This window comes from Callospermophilus lateralis, chromosome 5, assembly GCF_048772815.1.
Source record: "Callospermophilus lateralis isolate mCalLat2 chromosome 5, mCalLat2.hap1, whole genome shotgun sequence".
NCBI lineage: Eukaryota > Metazoa > Chordata > Mammalia > Rodentia > Sciuridae > Callospermophilus > Callospermophilus lateralis.
In genome coordinates this window covers 83,861,301-83,884,036 of record NC_135309.1, presented here as the reverse complement: position 1 = coordinate 83,884,036, position 22,736 = coordinate 83,861,301, and the positions used below count along the sequence as shown (strand labels likewise).

The 22,736-nt window shown below is 33.5% G+C and overlaps 1 protein-coding gene across 7 annotated transcripts in view; it reads left to right on the top strand.

Annotated features, from left to right (window-relative positions):
• The window catches only part of Pam (peptidylglycine alpha-amidating monooxygenase), a 289,187-nt gene that overhangs the window by 196,378 nt on the left and 70,073 nt on the right, over positions 1–22,736 (top strand). For all 7 annotated transcript variants that reach the window (XM_076856972.2, XM_076856971.2, XM_076856970.2 and 4 more), the window contains 4 exons: positions 17,099–17,147; positions 21,187–21,254; positions 22,206–22,286; positions 22,569–22,645. In XM_076856972.2, the coding sequence (XP_076713087.2) occupies positions 17,099–17,147; positions 21,187–21,254; positions 22,206–22,286; positions 22,569–22,645 (275 nt within the window). The remainder of the gene's footprint in view (positions 1–17,098; positions 17,148–21,186; positions 21,255–22,205; positions 22,287–22,568; positions 22,646–22,736) is intronic.

Sequence of the window (22,736 nt, the reverse complement as noted above, 5' to 3'; positions counted from 1 at the left end):
TTTGAAGGAGAGTTTACTTTATTCTTAACTTTTACACAAAATTTGGTCTTTGGATTTTAACATATAATAACAAAAAGCACTTATAATATAATAATAAAAGGCACTTACAGTACATATTCCTCTTTCCTCACACTTAATCTAGATATCTTTTTTAAAGAGTGGACCACACAAATTATGTTACTAATTTTTTACATTTTTAAGTTTTTGAGTGAAATATATGTAGTAACAAGAGACTAAACAGGGAGAGAAAGGGACAGGACCATGGAACTAGCTGAGAAAGGGATGATTGACAAGAAAGTAACATTCTACATGCACAAATTCTACAGCCTTTTAGGCCTTTTCACTTATAGGGAAGAGATTGAAATGTGGGCTGAGAAGGAATTGTCAAAGTGACTTTTCTTCTGAAAAGAAAGGAGTAAGAACAATACATCTTATGTCTTATAAAATTTATTTTTAAAGTACCTGTTTTTAATATTAGAAACTAAGAACAGAGAGAGTTCAGGGTAATAGAACGAGAAAAACATAATAGAAGGGACTGTCTAGCCCAGTCCCTCCATTTTATAGAAATAAAAATTGATCCTCAGAAACGTTACCTGACTTGCCTAGGGTGGAACCGTAGTTACTAGAACATTATTTAAAAACCAAAATAATTTAATTTTCGTTGGGTTTCTAGTTTATATGTGTGCCAAAGTTCAGGCCCTAACAATATAAAACAAGAATGTAATAGAGTCAGTTTTTTTAAAAAAGTCCTTTGGGCCACAGTTACCAAAGGAATGAACTCTCATGCACAGTAAATATGAATAAAGATCAGGATGGTTTACCTCCTCTCATTAGTGCTTTTTTATTCTGATGTATAGAGTAATCTAGTTCCCTTATCATAAAGGGCTATTTCTAAATCATGTTGTTCTCTAATCCCACTGATCTCAGAATTATACTCTCATATTCTTCATGTTTTTCTCTAGCTTTCATTGTGCACAGGCAGCTTGATGTGAGTCATGCGAATGATTTTAGGACTACTCAGTACCTCTTAAATGATCCAAAAGAAGCCTATTATCCTGCAGTATTTTTTGCTCTTGCAAGTCTCATCATATAAATGTGAGCTCTCTGATTCTCTAGCTTCCTGCATTTCAACTTGGTTAATCATCATCAATATGGAAGACTAAATGGTCCTTATTCATCTCATTTATTTCATTGGACACCTGTTTATTTTAATGCCTAAATATGGCCATTAAGCCTCACAATTACATATTCATTCACCTAGTTATCGAAAGATATGTAAAGCACTGCATTATCATTTCTTTTTAAAGAATATATTCAGAATATTCTTTATCTCTTAAAATATGGGGTGTTTTTAAAGCAATTCAACACAAAATGATGTCTTCAGGGGAAGAAACCTTTCCTACATGCAATCTAATTTTTCAGATTTCAGGCTTATCTCTGTTTTTTTGTTTTTGAGAAAGTCTTATGCTTTACCTTCATTCATCCTTTGTAACTTATGTTTTTCATAACGCTTTTTTTTTTTTTTCTGGTACCAGGGATTGAACTCGGGGCACTTAACAAATGAGCCACACCCCCACCCCTTTTTAAAGTTTTTTGAAATTTAGACAGGGTCTTGCTGAGTTGCTCAGGGCCTCACCAATTTGCTAAGGCTGACTTTGAACTTAACATCCTCTGCCTCAGCCCCCCGAGCCACTGGGATTAAAAGCCTGCGCCCCGGTACCCAGCGCAATTTCTGTTTTTGTTTTTTTTTTTAAATAACTTTTTTTTTAACTCCTTTTTGCAGCCTCATCAGAACTTGAAAATAATAATCATCAATTAATTCCACTTAAAATAAACAGCATTTCCTTTGATTAAAGGGAATCAAGAGGAGAAATGAAATTACTTGCCCATTGACTCAGACAAAATGTAAAGGATACAGTTCAGTTTTAGAGAAATCTTATTCCCTTGAGAGACTAGTTATGGTATTTTTTTTTCTTTTTTTTTTTTTTACTATCCACAAATATCCAGCAGGCTTCCTGCCTTTCACACTGTCCTCACTGCTCTCCCCATGGCCACGATATTTCTTTATCATGTTCTAGGAGGTTTGGGGAAAGAAGGAAGTCATCAGAGAGAAGTGCTAGAGTTTGCACATTCCATTTCCCAATTACAATTAATTTCTTTTAGGTTTTTAGTTGACTGTTTAATTTGATAAATGGAAAGGGTACCCTGAATAAATAGATATTTGACCTTAAAAATCATTTGATGAAATTATTCAAATTAAATATTTAATGATATTTACAGAATGTTCTGTTCATAAAATAAAGTAAACATTACCTGAACCCAGAAGAGAACTTCTTTCCTCCCTGTTTCTCCCAACAGAAACATTTGTTCTCTTCTTTGTCTGATCAGGAAAACTTTCACCTGTTCTGCATTTCTTTGCATTGCATATTAATTTCTCTTTTCTACATCTTTGAAAACATCCAACACTCTTTCTTCTTGTAAGACTATAAGTCCTGCTTCATTTCTTTTTTGCTTCTTTTATTTTATTATTTTATGTATTTATTTTTGCTTCATACCTTTCTAATACGTTTCTTTATAGACATTTCTTATTCTTGATTTCCAAATTAGGAGTAGTGTAATTAATAACTGAATATAAACTAAAATTTGTGTGGTAACCATAGACCTTTCTACACTGACTATGAAGACTTGCTTAATTTCTAAGAAAATTTTGAAGCAATTTGGGTCACTGAAGGGTTTTAATATTTTTTTTATTAATGTAATATTGATTCTTTTTTATATAAATTTATTTATTTATTTTAATTATGTATATATAACAGTAGAATACATTTTTATTTGGTTTATACAACTACAGCACACCTTTTCATTTCTCTGGTTGTACATGATGTATTGTCACACCATATGTGCAGTCATACATATACCTAGGGTAATAATGTCATGTCCATCTGATTTCACCATCTTTCCAGCTCCCATATCCACTCCCTTCATCCCCCTCCCCCTTGCCCAATTGAAGTTCCACAATTTTTTCCATGCCCTCCCATATGGATCAGCATCCACTTATCAGAGAGAACATTCCTCCTTTGTTTTTTTTTTTTTTTTTTTTTGGAGGGGGGGTGGGCGGATTGGCTTATTTTGCTTAGCATGATATTCTCCAACTCCATCCATCTACCTGCAGATGCCATAATTTATTCTGTTAATGCTAAGTAATATTCCATTGTGTACATATACCACAGTTTCTTGATTCATTATCTATTGAAAGGCATCTAGGTTGCTTCCACAATTTAGCTATTGTAAATTGAGCTGCTATAAACATTAATGTGGCTGTGTTAATATAGTATGCTGATTTTAAGTCCTTTGAGTATAGACTGAGGAGGGAGATGGCTGGGTCAAATGGTGGTTCCATTGCAAGTTTTCTAAGGAATCTCTATACTGTTCTCTAGAGTGGTTGCACCAATGTGCAGTTCCACCAGCAATGTATGAGTGTGTCTTTTCCCCCACACTTTTCTCCAACACTTATTGTTGTTTGTATTATTGATAGCTGCTATTCTGTCATGAGATGAAATCTTAAAGTAGTTTTGATATGCACTTCTCTAAATACTAGAGATGTTGTACATTTTTCATATATTTGTTGATGGATTGTTTATCTTCTGAAAAGTGTCTGTTCAGCTCTTTAACCCATTTATTGAGTGGGTTGTTTGTTTGTTTTTTGTGTTGAGCTTTTTGAGTTCTTTATATATCCTGGAGATTAGGGCTCTATCTGATGTGTGTGTGGCAAAAATTTGCTCCCAAGCTGTAGGCTCTCTCTTCACCTCATTGATTGCTTCTGTTGCTGAGAAGAAACAGTTTAGTTTAAAACCATCCCATTCATTAATTCTTGATTTTATTTCTTGTGATTAAGGAGTCTTGTTAAGGAAGTTAGGGCCTAATCTGACATGATGAAGATTTGGGCCTACTTTTTCCTTTATTAGGGTCAGGGTCTGTGGTCTAATTCCTAAATTCTTGATCCACTATGAGTTGAGTTTTGTGCATGGTAAGAGACAGGAGTTTAATTTCGCTTTGCTGTAAATGGATTTTTCAGTTCTCCCAGCACCATTTCTTGAAGAGGCTATCTTTCCTCCAATGTATGTTTTTGGCCCCTTTGTCTAGTATAAGATAAATGTATTTGTGGGGGTTTGTCTCTGTGTCTCCTATTCTGTACCATTGGTTTATTTTGGTGACAACATCATGCTATTTTTTTAAAATATAACTTTGTAGTATAGATTATGTGATGCCTCCTGCTTTTGCCTTCTTGCTAAGGATTGCTTTGGCTATTCTGGGTCTCTTAGTGTTCCAAATTAATTTCATAGCTGCTTTTTCTATTTTTATAAGGAATGCCATTGGGATTTAATTGGAATCACATAGAATCTGTGTAGTGCTTTGAGTAATATGGCCATTTTGACAATATTAATTTTGCCTATTTGAGAGCATGGGAGATCTTTCCATCTTCTAAGGTCTTCTTCAATTTCTTTCTTTAGTATTCTGTAGTTTTCATTGTAGAGGACTTTCATCTCTTTTGTTAAGTTGATTCCCAAGGTTTTTTGTTTTGTTTTATTTATTTTTTTTTTTGAGGCTATTTTGAATGGGTAGTTTTCCTAATTTCTTTCAGAGGATTCATCATTGATGTATAGAAATGCATTTGATTTATGGGTATTGATTTTATGTCCTGCTACTTTTTGAATTCGTTTATTAATTCTAGAAGTTTTCTGGTGGAGTTTTTTGGATCCTTTAAGTATGGAATCATGTTGTCAGCAAATAATGATAGTTTGAGTTCTTCTTTTTCTATTAGTATCCCTTTAATTTCTTTAGTCTGTCTAGTTGCTATGGCTAGAGTTTCAAGGACTATGTTGAATAGAGGTGGTTAAAGAGGGCATTCCTGTCTTGTTCCAGTTTTTAGAGGGAAGGCTTCCAATTTTTCTCTATTTAGAATGATATTTGCCTTGGATTTAGCATAGGTAGCTTTTACAATGTTAGGTATGTTCCTAGTATTCCTAGTTTTTCTAGTATTTTGAACATGAAAGCGTGGTGTATTTGGTCAAATGTTTTCTCTGCATCAATTGATATAATCATATAATTCTTATCTTTAAGTCTATTGATGTGATGAATTATGTTTATTGATTTCCATTCCAACCTAGCATCCCTGGAATGAACCCCACTTGATCATGGTGCACTATTTTTTAAATATGTTTTTGTATATGATTTGCCAGAATTTTATTGAGAATTTTTGCATCAGTGGTCATCAGGAATATTGGTCTAAAATTTTCTTTCCTTGATATATCTCTGCCTGCTTTTGGTAGCAGGATGACACTAGCTTCATAGAATGAATTTGGAAGGGCTCCCTCCTTTTCTATTTCATGGAATAATTTGAGGAGTATTGGTGTTCATTCTTTTTTGTAGGTCTTTTAGAACTCAGTTGTGAATCTGTCTGGTTCTAGGCTTTTCTTGGATGGTAGTCTTTTGATGGTATCTTCTATTTCCTTGCTTGAAATTTGTCTGTTTTAATTGTGTGTGTTGTCTTGACTCAGTTTGGGTTGATTATGTGCCTCGAGAAATTTGTCAGTGTCTTTGAGGTTTTCTATTTTATTGGAGTATAAATTTCCAAATTTGTTTCTAATTATATTCTGTATTTCAGTAGTATCTGTCATGATGTTTCCTTTGTCATCATAAATTTTAATAATTTGAGTTTCCCCTCTTCTTTTCATTAGGGTGGCAAAGAGTTTGTCAATTTTGTTTATTTTTTCAAAGAACCACCTTTTTTTGTGTTTGTCAATTTTGGGGATTATTTCTTTTGTTTCAATTTCATTGATTTTTGCCCTAATTTTAATTATTTCCTGTCTTCTACTACTTATGGTGTTAGTTTGTTTCTCTTTTTCTAGGGCTTTGAGCTGTAATGTCAGGTTGTTTATTTGTTGACTTTTTTTTTCTTTTAATGAATGTACTTGATGCAATAAACTTTCTTCTTAGTACTGCCTTCATAGTGTCCCATAGATTTTGATAAATTTAATCAGAGTCCTCATTTACCTCCAGGAATTTTTTTTACCTCCTCCTTCATGTCTTCTGTTATCTGTGGGTCATGCAAGAGCATATTATTTAGTCTCCAAGTGTCAGAGTAGCTTCTATATATACATCCATGTATGTATAATATGTCAAAATATACTCCATTGTCAGGTATATCTACAAAGAACAAATTTTTTAAAAAAATATGGAGCTTTAAAACCAAAAGCAAAAATGTGGCCACTAATTTTAGTTTGAGCTGAGCTTTTAAAAACATTCAAATTAAATTACAGCTTTTTAGAATATAAATATCCTATTTTCAGAACAATAATAACGTTTTTACTGTTAGGTTACCTGTCCTTTTTATTTTTATTTATTCTTTTGTAATAACTCAGAAACCATGAGTTTAACTTAAATAAAAGAGGAGTAATACATTGATGCACAAAATAATTAAGAATTCTAAAGGGTGTTATTATTTAAAAATACCCCTAAGGCCATTCAAAAATTCAAAATAGAGTATTTTTATATGAGAAATATGTTTTCAGCTTTATATTTAAAATGGTTTCTTGATTGACACTCTTCAGGTCATGTTTTATTCCATTATTTATTTTGTTTAGTATTTTCTGGCTGGTTCCAGGACTTTTTTTAGGTATGTTCTGGCCTCAGTGGAAAGTAGAGACAGTAATTGGGAAAATGCAAAAGGAAATTAAGATTATTATTTAATAGTGGCTATATATTAACAATAGAAATAAGGAGGCAAAAATTTGGACTTCTGGCTGAAAGAAAGAGAGAAATTTTTTTAAAAATATATATTTTTTAATAGCCAGGTATAATATTTAAACTTCTCTAAAGGAGCTAGTACACAAGCTAGTTAAAGGTGTCTGGTTTTAGCCAAAAGACAACTACTTCAAACAAATACATGTTTAAATATGGTATGTCTATAAGTATAAAAAGCTAAAAACTCCACACCCTCAGCAAAGAGACAACAGTATAGAACTTTGTTTCTTGATCTGGGTGCTGATTACATTAGCATGTTCACTTTTTCAGATTTCCAAAGCTGTATCTTCTGATATTTTTGCTTTTTTATATATTATTTTTCACTAAGGAGTTAAAAAAATTCTGGAATTCTGAAACTTAGTGCAATACATATTTTTAAAAAACGACATATTTACGTAGTATTGGTAGATTTTGTCTTTTAATTTACTTCTAGAGAAGAAATAGTGAGAATTCAAACTTCATTGTAGATTCTTCATGTTGTTATTTGCATTCATAAATGATGAAAACAGGAACGGGCTCTGAAACTAGTCTTCCCACAACATCCTCCTCTCGCCGAGTGATTATAAAAGCAGGGAGGTAAGTCTACCTGACTTCCATTTGATCCCTTTTGGGAACAGCACAGGCCATCATTTCTAAAAGTTGTCTTCTTGCAGAATGGATAAATGCATTTTCTCTTCCTTGCCACGAGGCAAATGGAAGCTAGCAATTTCTAGTCCCAAAGCAGTGAATACCAAATCAAAAGAGGCTAACTCACTACAGTGACAGTTTCAAAAGGAATTCTTTTTTGAAGATTTTTTTTTCATAGTGCTAGTTTATTTAGCACTGAAACTTGTCTGCTAAGCCAGCTTTCAGCAACCTCCAGGAAAACCTGTGTGTAGCTCATGTCATATATTAACAGTGCCTCTATTTCAGTTATATTTTGCAAAGCAGATATACATTTGATGTGATAACTTTAAGGTGTTAGTGCTTTATGAATGGGGACTATTTTATCTTGAAGTATCTGTCACTGGAGAGTCCTAATACTTTGAGAACATGCTTTCAGGGGTCAGTAAATTCTGCAGGAGACATTTGGTGACTCGGATTATGTTTTGAAGAAACATATTTTAAAAATATTTCTAATTTAAAAAAAATATCTGTAGAATATCCATATTTTAGTTAATTTGCATGATTACCAGTAATGTTAAGTGACTTGGACATGCATTTATAATCAAAGTACTATGAAAAATCCAACAGAGGAGGTGCATCTTATCTATTCCAAAACCAGAGCTACATTCAACATTCCCATGCCACAAATGAGCATAAAACACAGATCTGCTGTTTTCATACTTGGGTTTATATCCTTCTTGCCTCTCAAGCCTGTGTGCATCTCTCAGCAGCAGGGTTTCAGTTGCACAGAAATGATCATTTTGATATAGCTACACAGATTAACAATATATAAACGCCTTTTTAGAAACAAAACAAAATACGACATGGGTCAACTGATAGCAGTCTGTGCAAATGTCAAGGAAACTGGCTGTGTTAGATCTATTAAGATCACTCTTCATTTTCCAAAGGGATCTCCAGTCGTTTTTAATTATATGAAAATTTTCCTGACTTTAGAAATTAATCCCCAAATAATCTCCTGCTATTGATCACCTTGGGAGCCATGATTTTGTCTCAGCAAAACATCATCTGTCCCATTAATTTAATGTTGCTAATTTAGAACAAAGAACCATAAGGTAAAAATCAAGACAGCTTAATAGTCAAGTAGTTATTACACTATCTATGTACATACATTATTACAAAATTATTGATGATGGCTGCATTATCTTTGATTCATTTCCATTTATGTGCTCAAGACAGGAAGAAAGCAGAGAATGAGTCCTTTAAATTAGGTTCAGAACACTCTGGGGAGGGAAGATTGAAAGGTGTGATAGAGTTTAGAAGCATTTGCTCCAAGTTTTCTAGAGCAAGTTTCTTTATTAAAGATGTTACTGCTTTGTTTTTTAAGACTTATTAATGATTATAGGTAAGCCTTTTCAGTACTACCATAAGAGAAAAAAAATTCATTATCCAAAACTCTGGTTTTGGATAGTAGGAAATGGGTGTTTTATTCCTTATGTATGCCTTCCTAAAAGTATGGTGAAGTGAAATCCATTCTATGACTGGCTTTCTGAAGGACTTTACTAATTAGTGGGATATAGTCTACAATAATACATTGGTTCCCTCAGGAACAATGGTTGACCTGTTCGTTTATTAAAGCAGGAAACAACCAGGATGAAATGAGCTCATGCAATGTAGAGGGCTATCTCTAGAGGGAAAAAGTAGGAGAGACCAGCAGACTCTAAGAACCTAAGAGGTAATAGGTTATTATCATGCATTATTCCTCATCCTTACTTGACTACTTATCTAAGAATCCAAGCAGGAACTACATGCTATTATTAGAAAAGCAAGCTAAATAGTTTGGGATGGATAACCTCATATCCCATGCATTCACCTCCCATTAAGAGAATTGAACTTCCTCCTTAAGTGGATATCAGTACATACCACTGGCTACTTATTCATTCTTGCTTAATTCCTTCATCTTACCTTCAGGGTTCTCTCTCTCTCTCTCTCTCTCTCTCTCTCTCTCTCTCTCTCTCTCTCTCGGATTGAGCCAGTCAACCACTGAGCCACATCCCCACCCCTTTTTATATTTAGGATATTTCATAGATAAAATGCCTTAAAACAAAACTTCCTTTACTTGGGAAAAAAGAGAGAAAAGAAAAAATAAAGAAAATACATATTAGTCATTAATATTGGAGGATTAAACTTGAGATGCCAGTGTGTTTCCAGTTACCTGAACTGCTATAGGCAACACTCTTAATCTCTACACCCTCTTTTTCCTTATCTATAAAGTATAAGAGTAGAACTCCTCCATCTCCAGGGTTCCTTTCACTTCTGAGTTCTATGAGTCTGTGTGTTTGATAAAATGTCTTGCTGTGGTTATACATCTCTGCTTCAGCAGGGAACTGTTTCTCAGAAAAGGCAAGCTGAGACCCTTGTGAAGCAGTCATCCAGTTTTCATCTTGCTCAAGATTAGATTCTGATAGAATGCTATTTTCAAGTCTCATCCAGTGTCTGGAGATATTTGTTTCTTTCATTATCAAACTACTTTTTAGAAGTCTTAATACTCAAACACCAGTACTGCCGTACTGTCCTATGTAGTGAGTGATGTATTTCTAAGGCATTATTAGTTTCTGTTATTTTACATTTCTTTTTAAAAAATGTTCTTTTAACTTTTCCATTGTATTCACCATTATAAAATTTCTAGTACATACATATGACACTGTAATGGAATACAATGACATAATGAAATACCCCTCCCAATGTTGCCTAATGCCTGTCTACTGAATGAATTTTTCTCTCCACCTCCTTACTGGATCCTTTTGGCTAAAACTCTGTCTAACTGCCAGAAAAAAAAATGAAAAATTCCTTTAACAAGGATGTCTTTCATTCAATTCTCTGTAAATACAGAACATTATTACCTAACAGCCAGTATTCACCAGTGTGCCTTGGGAGAGAGAGTAAGCCTAGAGCCCAAACCAGTGAAGACAGTAATTTACTTTGGAATAAGAAAATTAAAATAAAAATAATTGGAGCTATGTTCAAAGAAGAGCTGTCAAGGCTTTTGCATGTTAATAGTTGTACAGTAACTTCAATATCAGCATAAAAATGGTCTCACTCTCTCTTCTGCAAATGCAGGATCCCATTGAACTGTTTCTTTTCCAGAACTCAGAAAGAATCAGTTTGTCTTGAGTCTGGTCAAGGGGAACTTTGTTGCTAAAAAATCGTAGAAGAACCTTGAAACCAGACATTGTCAACTTCTTCACAGTCCGAAGGGCCTCTAAATCAAGAATTTTGCTTTATCCAGACCATGGCATCTTACTAAAATTTCTTTATTTCATTGATGACCCTGTTCTGCTGTGTTCTGTATCTACTCAGTTTAGAACTTTCTGATAATATCTATTTTGCACAGTATCTTTTTTCCCCAAAATACACATACACCAATTGTTTTTAATATGAATTTTTAATTTTTTAAATTTGTTCTAATTATTTATACATGACAATAGAATGTATTTTAACACATCATACATGAATGGAGTATAACTTCTCATTCTTCTGGTTGTACATGATATAGGATTATACAAGTTGTGTAATCATATATGCATATAGGATAATAATGTTCAATTCATTCTATTATCCTTCCTAGCCCCATACCCTCTCCTCTCCCTTCACTCCCCTCTCTCTAATCCAAAGTATCTTTATTCTTCCCTACCCTCCAATATGAATTAGCATCCACATATCAGAGCAAACATTCAAGCCTTTGGTCCTTTGGGATTGGCTTATTTCTGTTAGCTTGATACTCTCAAGCTCCATCCATTTAACAGCAAATGCCATAATTTCATTCTTCTTTAAGGCTGAGGAACATTCCAAAGAAATACAAAATTTCTTTATTCATTCATCTGTTGAAGGGCACATAGTTTGGTTCCTTAGCTTGGTTATTATGAATTGAGCTGTGGTATGGCTGTGTCACTGTAGTATGCTGAATTTAAGTCTTTGGGGTATAAACCAGAGAGTGAACAAATTCAATTGTAATTCTGTTTTCAAGCTATCTTTTTACCTCTTTGCTATATCCCCATGTTCCTTTCCCCTTTCTATTCCTGTGTTGTAAGTTGTTGTGCTTTAGTTTCTTCCATTTTAAAGATATTCCAGACTTATAAAGAGAAAAAATGTATTTCTTAAAAGTAATATATCCATATGCTAAATTTTTGTCAATATAAGGAGTAACATTTAACATTTACTAAATTTTTCTTAAGCTTCAAATAGAGTGCCAAGTTCATAAGTTAACATGTCATTTATAGATTAAAGTTTCTTACTATTATAAATATTTATCACTAGAGCTAGGAATTGGGGAACATGCCTGTAATCCCAGCGACTCTGGAAGTTGAGACACAAGGATCCCAAGTTTAAGGCTAGCCTCAGCAACTTGGCAAGACCCTGTCTCAAAATTAAAAAAGAAGACTGAGGATGAAATAGCTCAGTGGCAAAGTGCCCCTGTGTTCAATCCCCAGTAATTTTTATATGTGTATATATATGATTTTACACATCTGCCTTAACAAAAACAGATGTATATGCCAAGCCCCTGGTTCATGATGTGGCAGACTTTGTCCGTTGTTGGGGACACAGCACCAGCAGATGACATCCCCAAAGAAGAATACATAGACAAGAAGAGGAAGCTATGAAACAACCCAGCTCCTACTAGAGAACCTCAGAAAGGAGCTCTGTGAACTTAGGAAATGTATAAGATCCAATCTAGTATAGAAGCAAATTTTGTGAAGCAGCTGGACTAGGATGAGATGATCCTTCAGGCATCCAAAAATAAAGACCTTGAGAACAAACCTGTGAGCTTGCAAGACTTCTATAGTTTCACAGCAGGAATATCCAGTCACCCTGAGATAGTCCAGGTGTTTTTGAACTTGAGAAACAACATAAGACAAACATGGCTGTGCTCCTGAGCTCTGCATTGCTGCATCCTGAACCTATAACATGTATAACTATAACTATCTATTTTATTTATCTTCTTCATGGCATTGCATTGTGTTTTGGACATTGTTGATCTGGTGATTTCCCTGGATATGAGTCTGTTTGTTTTCAGTGGTCTGGACTTGAGCAAGAAATGTGATATAATTTGGGCATTGAAAGAAGCCACAGAAAAAGAAGTGGTCGTGGAAACACCATAGATGAAGACTGAACAACAGCATGCCTTTTTTTTTTTTTTTTTTTTTTTTTTTACAAACCATCTAAGTCAATATTAAACATTTTAAAGATTCTTTAAATAAAAAATAAATCAGTGGAATAGTTTTCTTCCTTTTCCACCTTTAATTCACACAGATTCAGTCCTGTAATTATTTCAGACCATTTTATTTTACTCACTGCTATTCCCATATTTTTTTTAAGGGATGTTATTCAATTTTTCCGGTATTCTTCCTTGGATTAACTTTTCCTTTTATTTCTTCTCCTTTCTTTTCTCTTATTTTCTTTCACTCTACTCCCAGAATAAGTCTTTCCAACCATCTTGTTCAGTCAGTTCATGGTTTTGGTATTCTGAGTTCATTTTCTTTACATTTCTTAAATATTCTGATTTCTTTTCTTTTTAAAAAAATTTATGTGGTAATATATTAGCAGAAGCATCAATGCATTTCTTTGTTATAATGAATTTTTAAATTACCATCCATTTTTATGATGATGCATAATCAGAGACAGATTTCATATACAGCCTGGTGAATTGAAATGAATACATTCTTATGAGGTTTCATATCTTGTAGCCGAAGCACTGCATTACAACAGAAGGTCAAAGTCAGAGTATGCTGCAAATCATCAGTGATATATGCAAAACTAGCTGAAGTTTCCGAGTTCACTAGAGTAAATCCAGGGTAAGGGTTATGAAAATAATAATGCATCACTGTCAGAAGGATCATGTTGGAGTTAAAAGGCCACGGTTTTCATGCCAAACACTAAGGCCAAAATATGCATCTCACCAAAGCTTTCTCCTGCTGCAAGAGCAGATGTGGTTCCAGTAGCACTCCTTAACCCTACACCACTTTGTTTGGTAGAGTCTAAGTTGTTCCCACTGGGACTTCTTATTCTGTGTATATGCAAGAATTGTAAGGCCTTCAGGTCAAACTGTAGAAAGATGTATCAGAAGAGACCAGAATCTTTAGAATAATAAAATTTGATGTTGAAATAGTGAATGTATGAAGATTAATAAACGTTGGCAATGCCTAAAATATATGTAAATATGCTTTATATGTTTTTACTTTGAGATAACTTTTAGATCTTTGTTAAACTAAAATATTGTTATTAAACTATATATTTTTAATTCCTTTTATAAACAGAAAAATTTTGTAAAGTCACAGTTAAAATAGTGATTCTACCACCTCAGGGTTAAATAATGATGGATTTCCCAAAACATTATCCATGATATAAGATGATATCTACACACACATTCACATGTACCCCCACAATTTTTAAAAATGCTTTGAAGCAGTGGATAATATTGACCAAATAAATTTGATAGAAGCAAATTTCTTTGGCCATTATGCAGAAGCTATCTAGTATGATTTTAAAGTATATGTCTTTGCTAACTTTCCTTTAATAGGTTTTAATTTCTGAAGCTTTTTCTAAAACAGACAGGGTTTTTACTTTGGATCTATGTATAGTCACCAGCTCAATCCCATACAAGATTTACTACTTTCTATTTGACAAAATTATGTTGCTAGAATTGAGCTTTCCTTACAAGTTGTTGTAGTATGCAAGTTCAGAATATGCTTTTAATTTTTGTGCTTTAAGAAAAAACTACTCAATGTAGACATTTCTAATAAATAATAATATGTAATAGGAAGATGCTATGTTTTATTGCTCTTAGTAATAGCTACCTGTCATAATGCTATTAGTAACTTTCCTGCTACTCTTAATTTGGTGGCAGCTTTTAGCTTTAATAAAAAAATATTTTTCAATAGTTCTTGAGTTATGTTAGCTTACTTATTAATTTCTTCCATTTAATTTTATACAACTCATGATAAAGAATGATTTGCCATGTTGTATAATAGAATGAGCCAGGCACTGTGATGCTGCCTGTAATTCCTGCAATGCAGGAAGCTGAAGCAGGAGGATCACAGAAGTTCAAGACTAGCCTCAGCAACTTAGGGAGATTCCATCCCAAAATAAATAATAATAATAAAAATTAAGGGCTGAGGATGAAGCTCAGTGGTGGAGCACACCTGGGTTCCATCCCCAGTCTGAAAAAAAAAATATCAAAACATGATTCATTTGTTTTCTTCAATGCAAAGATATAACAAGAATCCAAAAGATAATTTTCAGTGCACATTGAACTTTTTGCTTGTATGTGTGTTGTGAGGGAGTCCCCCTGGTTTTATAATAAAAACCTTAAAAATCTGACATTCAGTAATCAGTAAATACTATTTATGGGCTGGGTACTGAACTATTTGAGCACTTTATATGATCCTGTCACTCATTTCATGATTTCTGTGTACACCGCATAAAATCCAGACTCTAAATCCACTCTGTGTGGCCTGTACTCTTAATCTTCAGCTGTGCAGCCACCTCAATTCTCTTTTTTACTGTGCTTCTTTCCACAATGGCCTCTCCTGTCCCATAAGCATACCCTGTTCTATAGGCCTTTACTGTCCCTTCAACCACGGATGTTCTTCCTCAGGTCTGGTGCCTCCCCCCCCTTCACTGACTCTAGCAGATAAACAGCTGCCCAGAGTCCCATCCTATTGCATACACTGTGTAACACTTATTTTATTTGTTTTTTTCCTATCTGTCCTGAACCATGAGAACAGGAAACTGTATTATATTGTTTTCCTCTGTATCCAAGTGTACAGCATAGGGCCGGGATTACTCTGACTTCTCAATTAGTTTAATTAAATAAATGGGTGATTCTTATTTCTCAAAATAACTTTATAATGCAGGTTATTTTTTAATACACATGGAAAAATGTTGCCTGCAATGAACTAAGCTAATTAAGTAAGTCTCTGGAGTTTGGCCTTCGTCTGGTGTGAAGGAGTGGTATATTCTCTACCATTCTCTTTTGATCAGTGGAGATATTTACATGATTATCTGTAAGGTCATTAGCTAATCATTTTGAAAGCAGTACGGATGAGGCATATTTATTAAATCACAGTAGTACGTATAAAAGAGATTGTTCTAAAAAATGAAAGCTTTTTTTGAAAAATAAAGAAGCTACTCTGTTATCCTTTTTATATTTAAAATCGTGATAAATTTGATTCATTCAATGCAAAGATATAACAAGAATCCAAAAAATAATTTTCAGTGCGCATTGAAATTTTTCTTGGATGTTGTTGTGAGGGAGTCTCCCTGGTTTTGTAATAAAAACAAAAATCAGACATTGGGTAATCAGTAAACAGTATTTAGGAGCTGGGTACCAAGCTCCTATTATTATTAACTTCCTCCTTTTTTAAAACTCACTTGAAATTATGGAGAAAAAATTTCCCTGAAATAACTAGGGAGACACTGCCTCCCTGAAATGGACTCAATGTGTTAGAGATTCCTTTGTAAAATAAAAAAGGCAAAAAAAAATGATTGAATAAAAATGCTTATCTTTTATTCACTGTTTTAAGATCAAAATAATATTATACAGATTTTTTTGTATTTTTTTCTCAAACCATTATACATGATTTGATGTGTTTTTTTCTTTAATTAGCTAAAGTAAATCAAAATACATCTTGTTAGTTACCTGTTATTATATATTTCTACATGAAGCTACCTTAGTCTTTCTCATGGAAATGATAACCAAGTGAAAAAAAAAAAGCCACTAAAACCTTATTCCACCTGCTGATATTTATTAACACACTTTATTTCTTAGTGTCTAGTATAACTTTATCAATCTTGCACACACCCATTGCACACAATAATTATTTGTATAAAAAATCTAAATTTTATATAAACTTTTATAACTACTGAGAATAAAGTGTGAAGTAGAAAAAATTTAATCACTCTGCAAATACAAGAAATTAATAGTGTATTAATCATGATCTCCGTGGTAGAAGGTCAGCAAGTTCAATAGAATTTAGATGGGTATTTTGCATTCCTACTTTATTTTGTGCTTGGGAAACAGAGAGAGAGGATGTGCAAGAAGGTTTTGCAGTTTTGAGAAAGATAAAGAGGTACTCAGAGGCTTTTGGCTGAACTTAGGATATAAAATGAATTAGGATCAGCTGTTTATTTAAAAGGAAGGGATATGTATGACCTAAATTACAAGACGAGGTGATTCCTATATATAATTTGAGACATTAAACTAAAAATGGCAAAACAATGCCTTCAGAACCTAAATCCTGGGCTACAAAAGTTCTTGAAAAGTACAAAATGTAATTGTTTAGTTTTCCATGGAAAAAAAAAATCTTTTAGTTGACTGGATTTTTTCTGGGTATTTTAGCAATATAAATAATGCAAAGAGAGTAGCAACAGCCTTCTTCTCTGAGCTAGTACATCTGCAGGAAAGCCCATAACTGATGAGTTGATGAGCCAAGAAATACCCAAGACTGCATGAACTGGTAGTTTTGTTGTTTCTGTGGGTGACTAAAGGAATTAAGGAATATGAAAGTATTTTGTAAAATCAGAAAGAAAATGTAACATAGTTTTTAGGTTTTATATTTAAACACTTATAATTTATTAGTTTGACATCCCTTTTTCTGATTTTTGTATTGAAGGTATGTGTTTGTGTTTTCAGATAACCACAAGGACTGTTCTGGTGTGTCTTTACACCTCACACGTCTGCCGTAAGTCCCTCCTGCTTGCTTTCTTTCTTTTTTTTTTTTTTTTCATATTTATTCTATTTTGTTGTTATAGTTCTAATTAATTATACATGACAGTAGAATGTTTTTGACACATCATACATAAATGGAGTATAACTTCTCATTCTTCTGGTTGTACATAATATGGAATTATACCAGTCCTGTAGTCATATATGACATAGAGTAATAATGTCTCATTCATTCTGCTATCCTTTCTACCTCCATGCCCCTCTCCTCCTTTTACTCCCCTCTGTCTAATTTAAAGAACCTCTATTCTTCCCTAGCCACCTGCCCACACTTTATTGTGAATTAACATTCATATATTAGAGAAAACACTCAGCTTCTGGTTTTTTGATATTGGCTTATTTCATGTAGCATAACATCCTCCAGCTCCATCAATTTACCTACAAATGTCATGATTTCATTTTTCATTAATGCTGAGTCAACATTCCATTGTGAATATTTACCCCATTGTCTTTATCCATTCGTCTGTTGAAGGGCATCTAGGTTGGTTCCATAGTTTAGCTATTGTGCATTGAGCTGCTGTAAAACATTGATGTGACTGTAATATGCTGATTTTAAGTCTTTTGGGTATAAACCAAAAGCTGGATCAAATACTGGTTCCATTCCAAGTCTCCTGAGGAATCTCCATACTGCTTTCCAGATTGGCTGCACCAATTTGCAGTCCTACCAGCAATGTATGAGTATGCCTTTTTCCCCACATCCTCACTAACACTTTTTGTTGTTTGTGTTCTTGATAGCTGCCATTCTAACTGGAATGAAATGAAATCTTAGAGTAGTTTTGAATTGCATTTCTCTCATTGCTTGAGACGTTGAACTTTTTTTTCATATATTTGTTGATTGATCGTATTTCTTCTGTGAAGTGTCTGTTCAATTCTTTAGCCCATTTATTGATTGGGTTTTTATTGTTGTTGTTTGAGTTCTTTATAATATTCCGTTGATTAATGCTCTATCTAAGGTGAATGTGGTAAAGATTTTCTCCCATTTTGTATGCTCTCTCTTCACATTCTTGATTGTTTCCTTTGCTGTGAAGAAGCTTTTTAGTTTGAATCCATCCCATTTATTGATTGTTGATTTTAATTCTATTGCTTTAGGAGTCTTGTTAAGGATGTCAGTTCCTAAGCGGACATGGTGAAGATTTGAGCCTACTTTTTCTTCTATTTGGTAGAGGATCTCTGTTTTAATGTCTAAGTCTTTGATCCACTTTGAGTTGAGTTTTGTGCAGGGTGAGAAATAGGGGTTTAATTTCATTTTGCTACATGTGGATTTCCAGTTTTCCCAGCAAGATTTGTTGAAGAGGATATCTTTCCTCCAATGTATGTTTTTGGTGCCTTTGTCTAGTATGAGATAACTGTATTTATATTAATTTATTGTTGTGTCTTCTGTTCTGTACCATTGGTCTACATGTCTGTGTTGGTGCCAAAACCATGCCACTTTTGTTACTATGGCTTTGTAGTATAATTTAAGGTCTGGTATTGTGATGCTTCCTATCTCACTTTTCTTGCTAAGGATTACTTTGGTTATTCTGGGTCTCTTCTTTTTCCAAATGAATTTCATGATTCTTTGTCTATTTCTATAAAGAATGCCATTGGGTTTTTAATGGGGCTTGCCTTAAATCTGTATAATGCTTTTGGTAGTTGACAATGTTAATTCTGCCTATCCAAGAGCATGGGAGATTTTTCCATCTTCTAAGGTCTTCTTCTATTTCTTTCTTTAGTGTTCTGTAGTTTTCATTGTAGAGGTCTTTCACCTCTCTTATTAGGTTGATTCCCACATATTTTATTTATTGATTTTTTTGAGGCTATTGTGAATCGGGTAATTTCTCTTTTGGTGGATTCATCTTTGATGTATAGGAACACATTTGATTTATGGGTGTTAATTTTATATCCTACTTCTTTGCTGCATTCATTTATTAATTCTAGAAGTTTTCTGGTGAAATGTTTTGGATCTTGTAAGTAGAATCAGGCTGCCAGAAAATAGTGATAGTCTGAGTTCTTCTTTCCCTATTTGTATCCCATTGATTTCTTTCTTCTCTTTAATTGCTCTGGGTAGAGTTTCAAGGACAATGTTGAATAAAAGTGATGAAAGAGAGCATCCTTTTCTTGTTCCATTTCTTACAGGGAATGATTTTAATTTTTCTCCATTTAGAATGATGTTGGCCTTTGGTTTATCATAGATAGCTTTTATAATGTTGAGGTATGTTCTTACTCTCTCCCTAGTATTTCTATTGTTTTGAACAGAAAATTATTTTTCTGCATCTGTTGAGATTATCATATGATTCTTGTCTTTAAATCTATTGATGTGATGAATTGTGTTTATTGATTTCTGTGTGTTGAGCCAACTTTGCACCCTCACTTGATCATGGTACACAATCTTTTTAATATGATTTTGTATGCTATTTGCCAGAATTTTATTGAGAATTTTTGCATCTATGTTCATCAAGAATATTAGTCTGAAGTTTTCTTTCCTTGATGTGTCTTTGTCTGGTTTTGGTATCACAGTGATACAAGCTTCATAGAATGAAGTTGGAAGGGTTCCCTACTTTTCTATTTTATGGAATAATTAGGGGAGTGTTGGTGTTAATTCTTCTTTTTATGTCTTGGTTGGCTTTTTAAAAATTTTTTCCTATTATTATTATTATCATTATCATTATTATTGCATTACAATTCTTAATATACCTTTATACCACAATTTATCATATCTCTGATTGTATATAAGGTATGTTGACACCAAATTCACATCTTCATACATGTATTTTGATAATGATGAGAGTCTCCTTCCACCATCCATGCTATTCCTTGGTAGGCTTTTGATGGTGTCTTCTATTTCACTATTTGAAATTGATGGGTTTTCTTAAATGAGCAACAACCTTAAGATCTTTGCAAACTATTGTGGAAGTCAAATTAACTCAGACTTACTGTTTTAAGATCATGAATATGTATTATCTCAGCATCCTGTGAGTCAGGAACATAGCCACAATGTAGCAGGCTCCTCTGGCGGGATTTGTCCAAAGGGGCTGCAGAGTCTCTGCTGGAGATTCAGTCATTTCAAGGCTAGACCCGGGAACAGCCACTTCCAAGATAACTCACATGGTTGCTGACAGGATTTATTGCTTTGCTGGGTGTTGGCCAAAGGTCTCCCTCATTTTTTCTCCCCATAAGGACTATAAACAGTGCAGCTCACAGTACAACAACTGGGCTTCCATCACAGAATGTAAGTAAAAAAGCAAGCAAGGGATTATGTGAAAGATGAAATCCAGAGGTTTTTTTGTAACTTAATCTTAAGAGGTGACATACCACCATTCTTGCCATATTCTATTTGTTAGAAATATGTTAGTACCTTTACTTGTGCCCACCCTCAATGTAGAGAGGGAATTAGACAAGGCATGCTCATCACAGCTAGGAATCATAACAGCTTTATTAGTCAGGATTTTCCAAAGAAACCTGAATTAGTAGATGGATAGTGAGGAAGAAAAAAAAAATCTTAAAGGATTGGCTCATGCTTTTGTATGGACCTACAAATCCAAAATCTTTAGGGCCAACAGAAAATTTAGGGAAAGGTAGAGGTTTTGCCTTCTTGGGTCCAAAGACAGTTTGTAGGCAGAATTTCTTACTTTTCAGGGGACCCCAGTCTTTTTTCTTAAAGCCTTTAACTGATTGTATGAGACCTGTTCAAATTATGGAGAATAAACCGCCTTACATGAAGTCTAATTTAAATGTTAATCATATCTAAAAACACAATAATCCTTCCAAGAAATATCTAAGCTAATGTTTGACCCATCAACCAGATGCCATAACTTAACAAAGTTCACACATAAAATTAGTTACAACTGAGACTACTTAGAGTCTACCTTTTATTGTCTACCTCTTCTAATTTGTTTCATTTTGATTTTCACAAAAAAATAACATTCTATAAACTAATGTATTGAAATATACCTATTTGTCCAATGAAATTGTTTTGGCATTATCTCATTATTGAGAAAAATATTACTTTTTTCCTGCAGACAGCCTTTAATTGCTGGCATGTACCTTATGATGTCTGTTGACACTGTTATACCACCAGGAGAGAAAGGTGAGGAATGATCTCTTTGTATTTCCATTACCTCATTGAGTAATCTATAAGAATGGACTTACAGTTTATTTTTTATCAACTTTATAAAAAATGACCAATATTTGTATCTGAAAAATAAGCTAATTCTTTATTGTCATTATGTTTAAAATAGAGCTGGTATTGCTCTACGCCAATTATTTGTTATATTTCCAATATTTATTTATTGAAATGCTAAGAATTGAGACTCATGGGCAGGTAGTGGGTGTATAAATTAAAGAATAAATCTTGAGTATTTTATAAATCAGTCACCCATTTTTGAGATGTAAAAGATAAAGTGCATAATGTGTGACAATGTAAACTACTTCATGGGAAGGCTAAAAATCAACAGGCTTTAAATTCAACACCAGCTCAGTCTTTGGACTTGTATATATTAATTTCCCTACTTGCAAAATGAGATAATAGCTATTTCACCTAAACTGGCAAAAAGCTATGAGAATAATTGTTATTTATCAGTATATCTAAAGACTCTCTAACAAAAGTGTCATGTTAAATATTGTTTGTTATTACTGGTAATTTCAGAGTTATTGCATTGCTAGTATGTGTTACACTGTAAGAAAGGTAAAGTATATGGAGACAGCCCCTTATCAACAGGAACTGTTCAGCCTGATGATTTTAGTATTTGCGTTCAATCTTTCAAAAATCTATTGTTCCAAAAATAAAAGCCATTTTTGAAGCTTTTCATCTGGATAGATTTCAAGATAAAGATAACAAATTAATTAAGCCTGTTTTGTGACAGAGTATTTTAATATCTGAAGTAGGAAGGTCTTAATCTGTCTTGGTGAAATGGATGGCACAGGATGAGCACTTACTATCTGCTGGGTTTGAGTGCTTGTGACTAGCTCACTTTTAGAAAAGAAGAATGTCGTTTTCCAGTTGAATAGTGACTTTTGTCTGTGTTTTTCTTTCTCACAGTGGTGAATTCTGATATTTCATGCCATTATAAAATGTATCCAATGCATGTTTTTGCCTACAGAGTTCACACTCACCATTTAGGTAAGAACCTTAAGCTACATGTTAAATTTATAAGTATTTACCATTGTGCTTGCTAGTGCTGTAAATGTAAAATGTTGATTGTACTTGACTTTAAGTCTGTTTCAAAGAAATTTCAGCCAATACCTTGAATTTTTTATGCTGTTTCATCGTGTTATTTTCATGAAGATACTCATTACTTAGGGTTCTGAAAAGATTTTGTTTTATTTTAACAAGAAAAATAAATGTGGTTTTGCTTTTCTGTGTTGTTATTTCATATGGTTACAATTTATGTTTATTTTTAAGGTAAGGTAGTAAGTGGATACAGAGTAAGAAATGGACAATGGACATTGATTGGACGCCAGAGCCCCCAGCTGCCACAGGTATGTGGGATCCAATTTAATTTGGGGAGGAAAACTACAAACCAACAGAAAGTAATTTTTAAAAATTCTTATGTAATACCTTGTTCATTTC